This window comes from Neofelis nebulosa, chromosome 9, assembly GCF_028018385.1.
Source record: "Neofelis nebulosa isolate mNeoNeb1 chromosome 9, mNeoNeb1.pri, whole genome shotgun sequence".
Lineage (NCBI taxonomy): Eukaryota > Metazoa > Chordata > Mammalia > Carnivora > Felidae > Neofelis > Neofelis nebulosa.
The window spans coordinates 129,578,133-129,595,792 of NC_080790.1; the positions used below are offsets into that span (position 1 = coordinate 129,578,133).

General features: G+C 50.8%; 1 protein-coding gene across 2 annotated transcripts in view; it reads right to left on the minus strand.

Annotated features, from left to right (window-relative positions):
• Positions 1-360: 360 nt before the first annotated feature.
• PTGIS (prostaglandin I2 synthase) overlaps positions 361-17,660 on the minus strand; it is a 37,133-nt gene continuing 19,833 nt past the window's right edge. The window contains exons 6-10 of one of the 2 annotated variants that reach the window (XM_058685913.1): positions 14,354-14,535; positions 6,070-6,238; positions 4,893-5,074; positions 3,302-3,453; positions 361-847 (exon numbers count right to left, since the gene is read on the minus strand). In XM_058685913.1, coding sequence (XP_058541896.1) covers positions 703-847; positions 3,302-3,453; positions 4,893-5,074; positions 6,070-6,238; positions 14,354-14,535 — 830 coding nt within the window. In that variant the 3' untranslated portion in view covers positions 361-702. Of the gene's footprint in view, positions 848-2,390; positions 2,522-3,301; positions 3,454-4,892; positions 5,075-6,069; positions 6,239-14,353; positions 14,536-17,660 lie in introns of those variants that run through there. The other variant, XM_058685912.1, reaches the window with a different exon arrangement.

Consider the following 17,660-nt stretch of genomic DNA (forward strand, 5'->3'; position numbering starts at 1 on the left):
ACTGGGAAAGCTCTCCCATCTGGAGCCCATACGTCTAGGACAGAGCACAGAGCCCAGTCTTTGGGAGGTGCGCATGTTCTGTGCCTTGAATATTCGCCTTTGGGAAACCCTTCTTGAATTTTCTCAAGCATTGGTGTGAATGGAGAGATTCAGGCAAGTGTGGCAAATGGGGCCCGTGGGTAAGCAGACAATTAAGGGACTCCTTTGGCTTAGGCTAGTTTAATGGTAATTTGGGGACAGAGCCTGTATCAATGGACACCTGGCTAGGCCCTGATTGGCCTTTTTATGGCCAGCATCTGCTTTGACAGGCTAAGGCCTGGACCACATCACTGTCGAGGACCTGGCCCCTTGGGGAGCGGGGGCCCTGTGGGTCCCAGCTTTTGTGGATATCATGAGGTGGGGGGCAGGGCAAGGTGAGTCGGGAGAGAAAGGGACTCCTTTTGAAACTCGACCAGAACAGCAAACCATTCACAGAGCTTCTGGTGTCCCTTTTCCATTCACCCCCTCTCAGCTTCCCTTCGTTCCCCTCCCCTGGACATAGCCTTCCAAGGAAGAATCAGGAAAGTGGTCATGCGGGCACCGTTGAGTGTTCAAAGCTCCTGCACCCAGGGGAAATGCAGACACAGAAAGCCGAGTGACGGGGGGGGGGGGGGGGGGGGGGGAGGGGGGGCAGGCTGGATGGAGGCAAGTGCACAGCAGAGCTCACGGCCGGACGCGGTAACGGACAGGCACGTCGTGTTCCGGCTGCATCAGCCCAAAGCCGTACCTGCTGAGGTCAAACTCGGGGATCTCCACGTCTGGGTTGATCAGCTCCAGGTCAAAGTGCACCAGCACAAGGAACACGAATCTGCAGAGAGATAGTGTTGCAGGTGGGAAGGACTGGAAGAGTTGGGGGTCTCCTCTGGAATAAGGCAGGGGGGCAACGGCTTCCTCCTGAGTCTGACCCCAGCTCTCGCTTTGGGAAAAGTGGGAGGAGAGCAAAAGAGCACAGGTGCTTCCTGCCCAAAGTCCATGAGCTCGTTCACCCCTGCCAGCCCCTGGGGTAGGAGGCCCGCTGGCCAGTTCTGCTGACAGGCGGTGACCAGAAATGACAAATGTCGATTCCACGCCAAAGACTGCTCAGCCGACACGAGACTGTAGGCATTTCTCTGCCTGATGGCTGCATGTGCCTTGTGTTGGGGTGATGGGGCGGGGAGATAGAAAGAGCTTGGCCCTGAGTCTCTGTGTGGAGGGGAGGGACCCCCAAACCCACAACCTAATTTGTATGAGTAGGAACTACACCTCTGTTGTGACAGGCCAGAGACTTGGGGGTCGTTTATTACAGCAGCAGAGTCTGACTCCTCCTGACTCAGGGACCCTTTCTGACTCTCCTGCCCGCCCCTTGTCCTCTCCCCACCCCTTATCCCCACGTAACTCCTGGAGCCCTCGCTGTCTGCTCTGGTCAGGGCTGCTGCTAAACCAGAGGCTGCCTTTGTGAGCTTAGGGAAAGGTACCCCGCCCCCAAGGCCTCTTACTGCCGTCTCTGGGGAACCTCCTGACAAGCATACGAGCCGGGGGCAGGGTGTAATCGTGTGCCGGTAAGTGTGGAGGCAGCCCTACCTGATGTGAACTGGCCCCAGCCCACCTGCCTTAGCTCACTTCCTGTGTCAGTGGGGTCAGGACTGGATCTTCCACTGCTCAGTGTCCCTTCACCACCCCCACCGAGACCCAGGTGGCAGTGTGGGACTGAGGATGCTTTAACCTCACTGAATGGAGAGGAGGGAAGGCGAGGACAGAGCCAAGTCCACGCCCCAGGCAGCAGAGCTGGATGAACTCAACTCTGCCTCTTAAGTTTCCTCCCCACCCTGGGCCTCGGTTTCCCTGTCTGGTCAAAGAAGGCCCAAGAGGTGGGACGAGCCCCTCCCAGCTCTGAAGCTGTAGGATGCTAGAGATCAAGTTTGTATCGGGCAGGGAGCTCTGTGCTGACACCTGGATTTGGATCCTGGCACCTCCCCTCACCAGATCCATGATCATGGTGGCAAATGATCTGACCTCTAGTCAGTATCAGGCTGAACCCTGCCTAGCGGGGGTGCATGGCAGTGAAGGGAGATAAAAATACCAACAAATTAGCTAATTTACTGAAACCCTAGGTGCAAGGCACCGTGCTAAGCATTTAGTATGCATGATCTCTTTTTATCTGTCCAGAAACTTTCCGAGGTAACAACTACAGTCAGTTCCGCTACACTTTTGAACACGTGAGTCTGTTCCAACCTGATGGATACACTGGGACACCAAGGGGGCCTCATGCTAATTCCTCATTTGCTTATGGGTTTCGTGTGGGAGAGGCACAAGGAGAAAGCACGTAACACGTGTGAGCCTGTACGACCATCTCTCCCCCCGGTTCTTATCTCGCATGTGTTACTTCACGAGGGTTTTTTTGAATGTCGGATCCCCGGCCCCATTTTCCCCACAATCCCTGTTGATTTTATTGTGTGGCTTCACGGGGGTGTGAGTTTTACGAAAGCTCATGAAGCAGAACTTACTGCCAAGAAAACCAAGACCAAGAGGTTAATGCAACGTGCCCACCCACCTAGCATAACTCTTGCACGTTAGTAATAGTAATGTGAGCAATTGTAATAATGACTAACACTTATTAAATGCCTACAATGAGCCAGACAGTGGGGTAAGTACTTTGGAAGACCCAATTCCTAGATTCTGACACCACTGGGGACACAGCAGGATTAGGACCCCCGCCTTGAACAGTTGAGGAAACAGGCACAGAAGGTCATCCAGCTTACGATTACACAGGGCCAGGACAGGACAGGGCAGATGTCATAACCCTGTCTGTGGTCCGGAAGCCAAGGCTCTTGGGATCCAGGGAAGAGAATTTATAAGGCACTCTGGCCCACAGGCGTTGAAATAACCAAGAGGGAACAATGACATTCGGCCAGTTCCTGCTGAGAGGGTTCTGAACACGCACAGCAGCTGTGGATAGCAATGGTCAGCGGCACAGAACGTCCAGTGTTTGGTATTCTGGGAGTTTGGTATTTGGACACCGGGCTTGCAGGGAAGAGCTCATTGCCAGATCTGATGATTTCAAAAGAGATCAGAAATCTGGCTTTTTATGCGTGATCTTCTGATTCTTAAAAACTTAGCACACATTTTTAAAAACACAAATAAATAGATCTGTGGGCAGGAGAAGGCTCATGGGGCTGTGTGGAGCCTCTGCCCATTCTCCTGGCTGAGAACCCTTGGTCTCCTGGAGCAGGAGCCTCCCCCTCCAACCCCAGGCCTGCACCCCGTGCCACCGCCCCACACTCACTGTTTGATGCTGCTGATGGCATAAGCCTTCCCCAGGCACTGGTTGTGCCCAGCGCCCCACGGCATGCTGTAGTGTTTCAGTCGCTTCCCGTCCTTGTAAAAGTCTTTCTTCTCTGACCCATCTGAGTTCAGGAATCGGTTATACTTAAACACCTGAAATAGAAAGGAGGTCCATTTCTGGCTCCACCCCCCACAACACGCATGCAGGGAGAAAACTGTGCGAGGGTGTTCATCGAAGTCTTGTTTACAAGAGGGAAAAACTGAAAACAACGTGAAGGCCAATCAACAGGGCAGTGTTTAAAAAATTACCACAGCTTAGGGCGCCTGCGTGGCTCAGTCGGTTGAGCATCCAACTTTGGCTCAGGTCACGATCTCACGGTCCGTGAGTTCGAGCCCCGTATCGGGCTCTGTGCTGACATCTCAGAGCCTGGAGCCTGTTTCAGATTCTGTGTCTCCCTCTCTGACCCTCCCCCATTCACGCTCTGTCTCTCTCTGTCTCAAAAATAAATAAACGTTAAAAAAAAATTTTTTTTTTAATTTTTTTTAATTACCTCAGCTTTTTAGAAGGGTAGGCTTGGTCTGTGTGTGCTCACACAGAAAGGGTTCTTTAGACTGGTTGAGTTAAAAAGGCAAGTTTCAGAATAGCATGTATTGTGTTATCCTGTTCACACACCTATTTATTCATACGTGTGTCAGTGCGGTATGTGTGTCTGTAAAGGCATAAAAATAATTTAAAGGATACACTCCAAACCATTGTTAGAGAACTCTGTATAAGCGGAGGGTAAAGGCAGTGAAGAAAAGTTTTTACTTTTAAACATATGTGTCTGCATATTTCTACTTTACAAGTATATATTACTTTGGCAGGGTAAAATTTAAAATTGTTTTTAGAGGTGCCTGGCTGGCTCAGAAGGTAGAGCATGGAACTCGATCTCAGGGTCATGAGTTCGAGCCCCTCACTGGGCATAGAGATTACATAAACAAAATTATTTTTTAAAAAGAGGATGTCAATTTCCTTTGGTTACATTGTAGGGTAAGGTGAAGACAGTGTCTGAGAACAGGGCTTGGCACAGAGGAGGAGCTGAATGAAAGATGGGCGGAAGGACACGTAAAAGGACCAGGGGATGCAGAGGTGGAAGACTGAGTGGGTACGTGGATGGATGGATGGATGGATGGAAGGAAGGGTATGTGGATGGACGTACAGCACAGGGCCTGGCTCATGGTAAGCACCCAAATCTGTTAGAAATTATAAAAGTTTGACCCATCTATCTCAAAGTCCGAGGAGAGCAAAAAGTGTTGAGAAGCTGACATAACATTCTGAAAACAGGAAAATTGCTCAGCTATCACTTACAAAGCATTCCATGCATGCCAGGCACTGTGAAGCCCTTTCTTACACACTCTCCTTTAATTTTCCTGACAACCCAATGAGGCAGGTGCTATCATGAGGTCCGTTTCACAGGCGAGAGACACAGAGAGGTGAAGTAATCTGGGCATGGTCACACAGCAAACAAAGAGCAGAGCTGGGCTGCCACTCAGATCCGGCTAGTCCCGAAGCCACTGATTTTTTTCCCCACAGTCCCTGGTATGCAACTTACCTCTGGGTCTGTGTAGATTTCCGGGTCTTTCTGGGGACTCAGGAAGGGAAAGAGGAGGAGGCGGTCTCCACGTCGCAGGCTGAATTCCCGCCCATCTGCCATGGGCATGGCCAGGTCCACCATGACCTCCCGGGTAATGAAGGGCGCAGCAGTGAGCCTGAGGCTCTCACTAAGCACGCTGTCTGCATGGGCAGGTACCAGGAAGGGTCAGCAGCTGTCCTCTCACACATGCAAATGCCACCCCCAGCCCTCATTTTACAGAGGAAGGTGGGCAGGCTCAGAGAGGGTGCATAACTTGCTCCCCATCACACAGAGGAGCCAAAAAAGGCCAACTGATGAGATACGATTACTATGGTCCTCAGATATTGGATGTGAGGGTTTGGGTCTGACTCTAGAAGCTGTGAAGGACTGTGGGAGCCAGGGAGATATCAGGGGAGACTGGGGAGACCAGGGCCATCAATGTCGGTTGTTTCTGTTTGACCAGCTTACACTCCCCATCTGGAAACAGTTCCCTGATCTTCTTCTGGAGACTACTCCTCTCCCGCTGTCAGAGGTTGGGCTGTTGACTTCACTCCCAATTCCATGGGCTGTGTGTGATTGACCAATCAGAGCATTTCAACCCTCTGAACCTGTCACTGGTTCAAGATGGGCATGTGACTCAAAGAGAGCCAATGAGACACAATCCTGGGACTTTGGGTAGGAACATCTCAGAGAAGCACCCCCTCGTAGGACTGACAGTATGCCCAGTCCTGGATACCAGTCCAGGACTGGTGGCCATCCTGCTGACCTGAGACTGGAGCCAGCCCAGCAGGGCAGGGCCCAGAGAGGGACAGACTGAGTCCTAATGATGTTGTTAAAGCACCTGGGTCTACCTGCGCCTGAAGTTAGCTGTCCTCTGGACTTCTGAGTTAATGCCCTCAAAGAAAGTCCTTTGTCTGCTTCAGCCGGTTTAAGTTAGGTTTTTTGCCATTTGCAACCAAAAATCTACAGAGACCATGAGTCCTGGGCAGCTGAGTGAGGGGCACAGAGACACCAGGTCTAAGAAGATAGGAGGTCTTGGGAGACCCTAGGTCAGAGGACACTGATGGACTCTGGATGATGGGAGTCCATGTTGGGAAGGGCTTAGGGGGCCCACGATGACCCAGTCTTTGGGGCTAATCTGGAGGGTCTGTCTCACCAAGCACAGGCATGCTGTCCAAAAGCTTCTGGGGGAGGGTGGTCATTTGCGAAACAGTCTGTTCTGTTCTGGAGAGGAGCTGTTCAAGCTCTCCACGGACAGCAGCCAGGGCCTCAGGATTCTTGAGGAGGAAGAGCAGAAGCCAGAAGGCAGCAGGACCCATGTTGCCCTGCAATGAGAAGGAGCCCCTGTTATACCATCAACAGGGCAAACCTGGGGTGAGAGCTGACTGGCCCGTGCCACAGCCACAGCCCTGGCCAAGGCACAGGGGTCAGTAGGCCTGGGGTTCCCATGCCTGCCAAACATCTAGGCATGACTCATATTTATCTTCAGCTCAGGACACGGCCCAAATATGCTCTGGGGCTTTGGTGTAGCCCAATGCCTACACTCAGGGCTATTCTTGGCATCCCTGACCTTGAGCAAAATCCCTGAGCTGAGCTCACACAGGTGATCTTCATAGCTAATCGGCAAAGAAGTGTCAGTAGTAGGAACAAGGTGTATCAGTTAAGATTATTGTTAACATCTAGAACGACTGAATCCTTAGCCCCAGTTCTCCACCCTTCCCATTTCAGAGGCAGAGTGTATTTCCCCGGCCCCCTGAATCCGGGCTCCGCTGTGTGACTTGTTTGACCAACAGAATCGATCAGAACTGACCGAGCAGCAGCTCTGAGCACGGGCCTTAAGAGACCTTGTCTCTTTCCACTTGCCCGATGGCTTGCTGGTCCCACGAGGAGGATGAGACACACGTGGGACAGAGCCGGCCGTCCAGCTGAGCCTCGTCCAGAGCAGCTGACTGCCAGCAGACCCACAGATGTGGGAGTTAAATAAATACCCATCAGTGTGTGCCACCAAGTTTTTGTGGTTTGTTGTCACACAACAACAGCAACTGATGTAATGCCCGGGTATCTACTTTCAAATATTTGCACATTGTGTGTGTATGTTGCGAAGAAGCGGTAATCAACGATGACCATGAAAGCTAGTAATTTCTTGAACAAAAATTACGTAAAAGTTCTCAATAGTTCAGTAATTAGGAAAATGGATAAAATCTCTTGCTCTAGGGGCACCCGGCTGGCTCGGTTGGAGGAGCATGTGACTCTTGATTTTGGGGTTGTGAGTGTGAGCCCCATGTTGGGTATAGAGATTACCTGAATAAATAAAAAACTACAAAAAATATTTTTAAATTTCTTGTTCCAAGACTTCAGCCTTAGCTGAACACTTTAATATTCAGGTATTTCCTGCAGCTGAAATATGTGTGGGGTACCCCAAAATAAGCTCCAGGCATGGGTGGAATACCAACTAACCTTGATACGGGGGACGACTTTTGGCTGTCATCCCATCTTGATGATAGTCATTAAACGCCGTATTTCCCCAGTAATTCTATTACAGACATAATTGCACACGGACAAAAGGACATTTGCACAAGGATATGGATCACAGTGCTGAAGTAACAGCAAAAGATTGGAAGCAAAGCCGGTCTATCAATAGATCAATGAGATAGACGATGATCCCTCCATAGAACGATGATACAGGAAGTCGTTAAAAGGCAGCTGGCTCTGTGTGTACCAATGGGACAGTAGCCAAGATGCCCTGAGGCACAGGGGGACGCAGAACAGGGATTCACTGTGCTCCCATTTGCAGGTTTGAAGAGGGATCCCATGAGGAAGCACAGACCATCTCTACAAGGAGCCTCTGGGACCGAAGCGGGAGGGGTGGGGGGGGGGAGGGGGAGTGGCAGGTACTGATTCTCACTACATATGCCCTTTTACACTGTTTGAATTTTTTTAATGGATGCAGTACTTTTAAGCCAAAGAAAAGTGGGGTGATTTTTATAATGATCTGCAATGACATGGAGAAATGCTTGTGACATGATATTAAGTAAAATTAAAACTTGGATTTTAAAAACTGCATGATCTTGGTGGCTCAGCTGGTTAAGCATCTGACTCTTGATTTCAGCTCAGGTCATGATCTCATGGTTTGTGAGATCGAGCCCCGAATCGGGCTCTGCGCTGACAGTGCAGAGACTGCTTGGGGTTCTCTCTCTCCCTCTCTCCATCTCTGCCCCTTCCCTGCTTGCATGCACTCTCTCTCTCTCTCTCTCTCAAAAAAAACAAAACAAAAAAAAAAAAAAACAAAAAACCCTAAATAACAACAAAAAACTCCATGATCTTAATCACAGAAATGTACAGAAAAAGGCAGAAAACAAATGAACCAAAGCATCAATAATGGTGAAACAGATTTTCTGGTTTTTTTTTTCTTTAGCTGCTGTGAATTCAGCACCAAGGAAGTGCCATTGTTCCCTCATTCAGTTCTCCCTTCAAGCAGGTACCATTATCACCCATTTCACTGAAAAGGCCAACTAAGCACTCCCCAGTCCCAGCGCACAGCAGGAGTTCAATGGTATTTGTGGAAGAAACCTCTATGTCCAAGGCAGCCTGGGAGGTGGGCTGGCAGAACCCTGGACTGGGCCAGGCAGAGTTGGGTTTACAACCCAGCTCCCTGCTTTCTGTGACTCTGGACAAGTCACTTCCCACTCTGGGTCTCAAAACCTCCATCCTGGTTAAGTGGGGGTAACATAAGCCATCTCCGCCTGCTGGGCACAGAGTAGGTGCTCAGAAGTGGTCTCCCCTCCCAGCACCCCTCCCCTCCTCCCCTACCCCGTTTGAGAACAAGGTGGGGCCTTGGACTCTGAGATTTCCTCTGGCACCTCAGGTCCTACAGAGACAAGCAAGGTCACTTGCTGTCCATCACTTAAACAGCCAGGGGGCTGTAGGTGATAAATAATTCAGCCTTGGGTGAAGCCAGGGCCAAGGCCATTTTGTCTTGCCTGGACAGTCTGATGGGGGCCACCGCTCATTAATCACAAAGAATGAGGGGAGCATGAGGCTGCTCAGTGATCTCTGCCTTCCAGAAAAAAACCGTGGCAAGTTAGGGAGGTGGCAAAGACTGCCTTCCACCCACTGCACAGACATGTGAGTGTGCACGTGTATGTGATCACACCTCTACAAGAGATCTTGAACTCACTACCCTGGAAGTCGAGCTGTCTCCCATAGGGCCCCGCCTCCATTTACCCAGGAGAATGCGTCCCGTCTAGCCTCATTCCCCACCCCTGCAGACAAAGTCCATTCACCCAGGAGCGCCTGTCCTCTGCTCTACCTTTCCTGTGAATGGCAGCAGCTGACCTCCAGGGGGCGCTCAAAGTGCACCGGACACCGCACTGGGATCCTGTGCTCCACTTTGTGGCCACCTCACCACTCAGCCAGGAGGAGTGGGGGACACGTGCACCCTGCCTGCCCTGCTTCCACTCCCTTGCCTGTGGATAGCAGCACCCCATTTTCCTTCGAAGAAGTACCTCCTACTCCACTCTGGGCATCTGGGGCTGAGCCACACCCTCCAGACCTCAGGTGTGGCCTCGCTACCCGGGCTGGGCCACTCGGTGATATACTCAGAGGGGACGTGTGACTCGGGCTGGGCCAATGAGCCTCAGACCTGGGATTTGTGGGAGAATCCATGGGAAGGAGAAGCCCTCCTCCACGGGGGGGGCTGCCCAGCTGCCAGGAGCTGCTGGCACCCTTCGCGGCCACCCTCTGGGGCAGCCCGTCTGGGCCTGGAGCCACCAGAGAAGAAAGCAGGGCTGAGGGATGGGAGGTCACAGGTGATATCTCTTTTCATTTTTTGTGATTAAAAAAAAATCTGTTGTTTTTAGGGTCGACACGGTCGCCCCTCCCCCCGCCTAATGCCTCAGAGCTGGGAGGGAAGCCCGGGCCGCTGTGGGCCTGCCAGGCAGGGCTTCATGAACGCCTCGTCACCCCGTCAGAGCCAGCCCCTTCCCTGACCTGGGCGGCCCTCTAGCCCCCGGGGGCCTGGAGCCTCCGGTCTCCACTCTGATCTGACGATAGCAGCCAAACTACCATCTGGCCACCTCTCAGAACTTTCTGCAGCTGGCCTCTGGGTGGCCCCCTCCCGGTTCCCCTCCCACAGCCCCCCGGACCACTCCTCCTCGGTTTTCATGCAGACTCCTCTCCGCCCTCCTGATCCCCACAGCTGGAGAGGCCAGGTGGGTGCCCTCTCCATCCCCCTGAGCCCCTGCGGTGGTCTCCAGACCAGTGGCTGCCCAAACCACCACCACACCAACACCTCCCAAGGGCACATCTCCCTCCTGGACCTCAGCCCTGAATTCCATATTCTTCTTCACTCCAGCTGTGTCCCCCACCCGCTACCCAGTTCTCTGTTTCAAACACACACCCAGAACCAACCCTCTGATTCTCTCCCCGCACGCCTGCCCCGTTCACCATCTTGCTCATCAGTTAACAGCATCTCTGTCCTTCCTGTTGCTCAGGTCGGTACCTTCTCTCAATGTCCCGTCCAACAGCAAATCCTGTTGGCTCTACCCAGAAATGTGTCCAGAATGCACCCACTCCCTCTCTTGGCCTCGGCACCTGCCCTGGTCCATCACCATCCTCTCTTGCCTGGACATCGCAGTGGCCTCATCTCTGGTCTCCCTGCCTCCACTTTCCCCCCCTACAGCCGATTCTCAGTGATGTAGCCAGAATAATCCCTCTAAAGCAGATGGCAGGCTGTGTTGCTCCTCTGTTCAGAGTCCCCAAAGAGGGGGTATAGCTCAGTGGTAGAGCATTTGACTGCAGAGTCCCCAAAGAATTCCTTTCTCAGAGGAAAAGCCAAAGTCCTCCCCAAAGCCCACAGGGCCCCGCTGCCTCTCTATCACATCACCCTGATCCCCACCTCAGGGCCTTTGCACTTGCTGTGCCCCTGTTTGGATGCCCTCATCCTATGTATCTATATGGCTCCCTCCCTCACTTTATATTCTGCTCAGATGTCACCTTCCTGGTGAGGGCTTCCTTGGCCACCCTACATAAAGTAGCCCTCCCCACCCCCTCCCCCACTTTATCGGTTCTCTACAGAACTTGACTATGTTTACCTTGGCTCTATTTTATACGCTGACTTGTTTACCAAGTGTCTTCTCCCAGAATGTCGGCTCCGTAAGGGCAGGGGTCTTTGGTCTGCTCACTGCTCTATCCCCGGCTTCTAGAATGGTGCCCAGCACACAGTGGCCATTCACTAAATAATTGTTGAACACGTCTAGCGAGCTCTAGTCACCTGCCCGGTACAATTACAGGTTTGCCATCATCGCTTTCTCCCATCCTCACCACAGCGCCTTGAGGACGGACTGACTGCCACCTTCACTTTACAGCTGAGTAAACTGAGGCACCAAGAACATAAGTGACTGGTTTGCCAGGGAGTGGCAAAGTCAGGATTCAAATCCGGGCAGGTGGGTCACAGAGCCTGTGCCCAACACCACGGGGCTTCTCAGCATCTTGGCCTTGCTCTTAAGACTCGAGCCCTCCGGCCGCCTGGGTGGCTCAGTCCGTTGAGCGTCCGACTTCGGCCCAGGTCATGATCTCATGGCCCGTGAGTTCGAGCCCCGCGTCGGCCTCTGTGCTGACAGCTCGGAGCCTGGATGGAGCCTGGATGGAGCCTGCTTCGGATTCTGTGTCCCTCTCTCTCTCCACCCCACCCCTGCTTGTACTCTGTCTCTCCCTGTCTTTCAAAAATGAATAAACATAAAAAAAATAAAAATAAATAAAAAGACTCAAGCTCTCGAAGCATCTTGTCACCTGCCTGAATTCTGCACACTGTCAACAACGCAGAGTCAGAGGATGTCCTGTCCCCAAGCCCTGCTCAGTTCTCCTGGCCCCACCAAAGGCTGTTCCCCAGACTCTCTGCCACTCAAGCCCCCAAGCCAGCATCTAGTTCTGCTGACACAGGTCATTCTGCAAGGGATTCTGGGGGCGGTTGGGAGCTCCAAGTCTCTACCCATAAATATGTTATTAGGCACTAATGGGGCCCCAACTGCTGATTAAACCCAGCCCTTGCCCCTTGCCAGCCTTTGCCTGCAAGGACAGTTAATGGCTCTGAGAGAAAACTAAAAATAAGCTGCAAGTCGATGGGAAGGGAATTACCCAGAAATGTGTCTGTGCAGCTGTCACTGCTGAGGAGGGGCCAAGAGAAGGTGCAGGGCTCTGGGGTCCAGGAGAGGACAGGAACCAGGCCTCGAGAGGTAGCATATCCTCAGCCCTGCTTTCTCTCACCCCAGTATCTGGTCCATTACCATACCCACTGGCGCTGGCTTCTCTGTTTCCAGAATTTCCTCATCACCTCCATGGCCACCACCTGGTCCTACCGCCACTGTCTCATTGGTGTCCTTACTTCTGCCTTTGCTCCTGAGATCCTTTCTCTGCTCTGCTTAGAACATTCCCAGGGCTCCCACCTCAGCCACAGAAAAACCCCAAGTTCTTATTTACTGGGACCCACAGGCCACCCATGGTCTCTTCCCTCATTCCTACCCCTCCTCACTCTGCTTCAGCCACACTCAACTCCTTCCTATTGTCCAAACACTGGGTATGATGCAACCCCAGGGCCTTTGCACTTTCTGTTTCCCCTACTCGGAATGCTCTATTCCCACATCTCTCCCAAGCCCCCAACTTCAGCTCTTTCTTATCAGCCAAACCTCTCCTTCTCAGAGAGTCCTCCTCAACCACCTTGATGACAACAGACCCCCAGGATCTCTCTATTCCTGACTCCATTTTACATCCTGTATATATCCACATCTAAATTCACCCTGTACAGGGTGCCTGGGTGGCTCAGTTGGTTAAGCGTCTGATTCTTGATTTTGGCTCAGGTCATGATCTCACCAGTCTCCTTGTTGACAGCACAGAGCCTGCTTGGGATTCATTCACTCATTCTCTCTCTCTCCCCGACTCCCTCCCTCTCTGCCCCTGCCCCACTTGTGCAGGTGCACACACACTTTCTCTCTTTCTCAAAATAAATAAACTTAAAAATAAAATAAAATAAAATAAAATAATAAAATAAAATAAAATAAAATAAAATAAAATAAAATCACCCTGTATGCACTTCCTTGACTGTCTGCACCAGCTAAAATATAAGCAACAAAAGCAGATCTTTGAGGTCTAGGTAAGTACTCAACGGAACTTTTAAATAATTCTTCAAAATGACTGTTCTGCATACTTCAAAAATGTCAAGGTCATGAAAAACAATGAAAGGCACAGAAACTGTTCCACATTAAAGAAAACTCAAAAGACAGAATGACTAAAGGCACAGTGTGATCCTGGATTGGATGTCGGACCAAGATGAGCCATAAAGGACATTGTTGGGACAAGTGGCAAGACTGAATCGGGACTATTAGATAATGATCCTGAATCTGGGTTAATTGTCCTGAATGGGATCCTCGTACTGTGTCATGTAAGGGAAACTTCTTGCTCTTAGGAATATACACTGAAGTAATTAGGGATAAAGAGTCATGATGTCTGCTACTTGTCTGCAAACGACTCAGTAAAATAACCCCAGTAGGAGATAGGGAGGAGGAGGAGGAGGGGAGGGGGAGAAGGCACATGTGATAAAATGTTAAAAATTGGGAACTCAAGGTGAACTGTGTATGTTTATTAAACTATTCACACAGTTTTTCTCTTTTTTTTATTTTTTATTAATTTTTTTATTATTATTTTTTAAAATATTTTTAACGTTTATTTATTTTTGAGACAGAGAGACAGAGCATGAATGGGGGAGGATCAGAGAGAGAGGGAGACACGGAATCCGAAACAGGCTCCAGGCTCTGAGCTGTCAGCACAGAGCCCGACGCGGGGCTCGAACTCACGGACCTGAGTTCGTTCGATGAGCGAGATCATGACCTGAGCCGAAGTCAGAGGCTAAATCGACAGAACCACCCAGGCACCCTCTCTTTTTTTTTAACGTTTATTTATTTTTGAGACAGAGAGAGACAGAGCATGAACAGGGGAGGGGCAGAGAGAGAGGGAGACACAGAATCTGAAACAGGCTCCAGGCTCCGAGCTGTCAGCCCAGAGCCCGACGCGGCTCTTGAACCCACGGACCGCGAGATCATGACCTGAGCCAAAGTCAGTTGCTCAACCGACTGAGCCACCCAGGCGCCCTAACACACAGCTTTTCTCTAAGTTTGACATTTTTCCAAATTAAAATAAATTAACACTGAATGAATGATCCCATTCCCGATACCGTCTGATGGTTAAGGAAGTCCGGGAACTGGGGCAGACAGCTGGGTATGTTCACATACCCACACCCACGCTCATGTGGAGAAACACTCGCAGATGCACACACCCACACACGCACACTCCTATGCACACTCACACGTGTGCCTGCGTGTGCCTGATGGCACACACAGAGACACATGCACTCACACGCACAACCACACCCGTGTGCACCATCCACCCACCTGTGTGGCCCAGAGCTGCAGCACCAGGGCCCGGGCCTGCATGTCCTCCGGCACCCCTATCTCCTCCAGGTACAGCAGGTAACTCCCCAGCCACTTGCTCCGGTGGGCCCGAGCAGCAAGTCTGGCTGGGGATAGCAGCTTCCACAGGTGACCTTTGACTCTGCACACGCGGTCCTTATCCCCTACAGGGACAGAGCACAGGGGGACGGGGGTTACAGATCCACCCCGGGCCCAAGGCCACCCAGCCCCAATGTCCCGTGAGGCCAAGGCTCTTCTGGGTGTCACTCCTCGGGGTGGGGAAAGAGGACCCAAGAAAGGCCTTTAAATGCCAACTTGTTATTATCTGTCTCACCCCAGTGGCCAGGAGTGAGGGGTCCTGTCTCGCTCACCTCTGTGAGCTCTGTCTCCAGCACCTGGCCCGCAGGAGGTGCTCTGTTAATACGCATTAAATGAACGGTGTTTCTTACACAGCAGGGGAAGGAACAGGAAACGCCGAGCCCCATTCTCCCTTCCCAGGGTCCCATCCCAAAGCAACGCCAGCCGTGTGCACAAGGAGACGACATGAGCCGACTCGCACAGCTCCGTTCAGGAGACGTGGGAAATGACCTAACTGCTATCGAGAGGGGAAAGATGGGTCTAGGGTCTCAAACTCAACTACCTCCAGGGAAGGCAGGTAAAGTAAATGAAGGAGGAGGGTCAGGACGGGGCCATGGGGAACAGGAGGGTCGGGGTGACCACCAGCCTGGCAGAGGAACTTGGCCCAGCACGGCCAGGGAGCCTGAGTTTTCAGAAGAAAATGAAAGTCCAGATGTTCACAGGGAGTCTTCCCATGGGCTTTAAGGCCGGCATCTGGGCAAGAAATGTTCGTCACTGTGCAGGCCACAAAAGCCTCTCTGAAGCGCAGCTCTGGCCCACGGAGTACCAGTTCACAGGCACCATTAAGTAAACAACAGGGTGTTAGGCTCTGGGGCACCACAGGCGGTGGAAACCGAGGTACGGATCCAGATGGGCCGGGCAGACTGTTGAGGGCACAAAGCCAGGTGCTTATTATTCATACACTGTGTTCACACTGCAAGACGATGCTGTATTTACAGATGTACGTGCAAATAAGAGAGTTGGTTCTTCCGAAATCACCCCTTGGAAAAGTGGGTGTCGCTCTGGATGGTTACAAAATTCCCAAGGACTAGAGATGCTCTCACCGGCTTTTTGGAACCACGAAGCAGTGTTCCAGGAAGACCCATCCGCCCAATGGTTCTAGACTGGGTTGCATATTACAGGGTATTCGAAAGGGTGGAAAATGAAGGGTAAACTTATATTAAAATATACATATATTTTAAGCATATTATATTTTCAAATAATATGCTCCATATGCTTTTTTTCAACCTCCAGACCTTTTCAGGTGATATACTTCTCAATTTAATATTTTTTAATGTTTATTTATTTTTGAGAGAGACAGAGCATGAGTGGGGGAGTGGGGGGGAGAGAGAGAGAGAGGAAGACACAGAATCGGAAGCAGGCTCCAGGCTCTGAGCTGTCAGCACGGAGCCCCACGCAGGGCTTGGACTCACAACCTGTTAGATCATGACCTGACCGAAACCAAGAGTTGGACGTTTAACCGAGAGAGCCACCCGGGTGCCCCTGTACTTCTCGATTTAAAGCAACGAGCCCACTGTTCATCTGAAATACATTATCTTCCTATGTCTCTCAACTTTTGGGGCACTGGAGAATCGCCCAGAAGCTTTAACTCTCTGGATGCCCAGGTCCCACTGCAGACCAATCTTGTCAGAATCTTGGGGGCATGGGACCTGGGCATGTGGAGGTTTTCAACAAGTGAGTGGAGGCTAAAGGAAGTGCTAAAGGCCCTCGGTTGATGCTCATGCTGGATTTGTAAGAGTTAGCAAAGAAATTTAACACAGATTTGGAAATGACTGGGATTCTTTGAGCTCTGACAGCACAATTACACACCTTGAATATCACTGTCAACACAGCTTCTAAGGATGACTTTAAAAAGCAACACAGTATGAAAAGACAGTGAGCAGGATGAGAGAAAATATTTGCAAATCATAGATCTGGTAAGGGTCTAGGATCCAAAATATATAAAGAACTCTTGCAATTCGACAACAACAAAAACCCACCCCACCTCACAACTCCTCAGTTTTCAAACCTGTAAACTGGGATAACAGAAGTACCCACACAAAGGGTTGTGCAGAAATTGAATGTGTTAACTTAGAAAACAGAGAGTGATTCCATGGAGAATATATTCATGTATTGTTTCTATACTTAGGAAATAATAATAATATGTGAAATAAAGAACACACAGTTGGCAGCCAGAGACCCTGGTAGAAATCCTAGCTCTGTCCCTTCCTAGAAAGATCATCTTTTGCAAAGATTTTGGATCTCCGAGCCTCGACCTCCCCATCTGTAAAATGGGGGCAACCGAGCTCACGGGATCACTAGGAGGATATAAAAACACAGAACACACTTGGTACTGGTAGGGGCCTAGCATGTCATGCTTGCTACATTCTTGCCATTATTCTTAAGTATTATTTATCAGCCCCAGTGTAATGACTCAGTGCTGTGAATCAGAACTCCCAGGCCTGTGTAACTAGTAATTGCATTGCAGGTTCAAATTCCAGACCTCCCATGCTGTGTGGCCTTGGCCAAGGCCCTGTCCACCACTGGGTCTCAGTCTTCCCATCTGTAAAACGAGGGGCCCAGAGTTGAGTACCTCTCAAGTTTTTCCTCAGAAGCCCCTCTGAGCCCTAGAAACCTGGGCATAGTCCAGAGAGGGACATATCTTTAAAGTCCTGTGTTTTCGGGTTCGAGCCCCACCTCGGGCTCTTGTGCTGACAGCTCTGAACTTGGAGCCTGCTTCGGATTCTGTGTCTCCCTCTCTCTCTGCCCCTCCTCCACTCGCACTCTGTCTCTGTCTCAAAAATAAACATTAAAAAAAAAATTTAAAGTCCTGTCTTTTCCCTATAAAATGCATTAGATTTTTGCATTAGACTCTGTGATTCCTTCTTTTTCCTTTCTTTCTTTCTTTCTTTCTTTCTTTCTTTCTTTCTTTCTTTCTTTCTTTCTTTCTCTTTCATGTTTATTTTTGAGAGAGAGGGAGAGAACATGAGCAAAGGAGGAGCAGAGGGAGAGGAGGACAAAGGATCTGAAGTGGGTTCTGTACCAACAGCAGAGAGCCCAATCACAGAGTCAGATGCGGGGCTCGATCCCACGAACTGCGAGATCATGACCCGGGCTGAAATGAACAATCAGACACCCAACCAACCGGGCCACCCAGGCACCCCTAGACTCT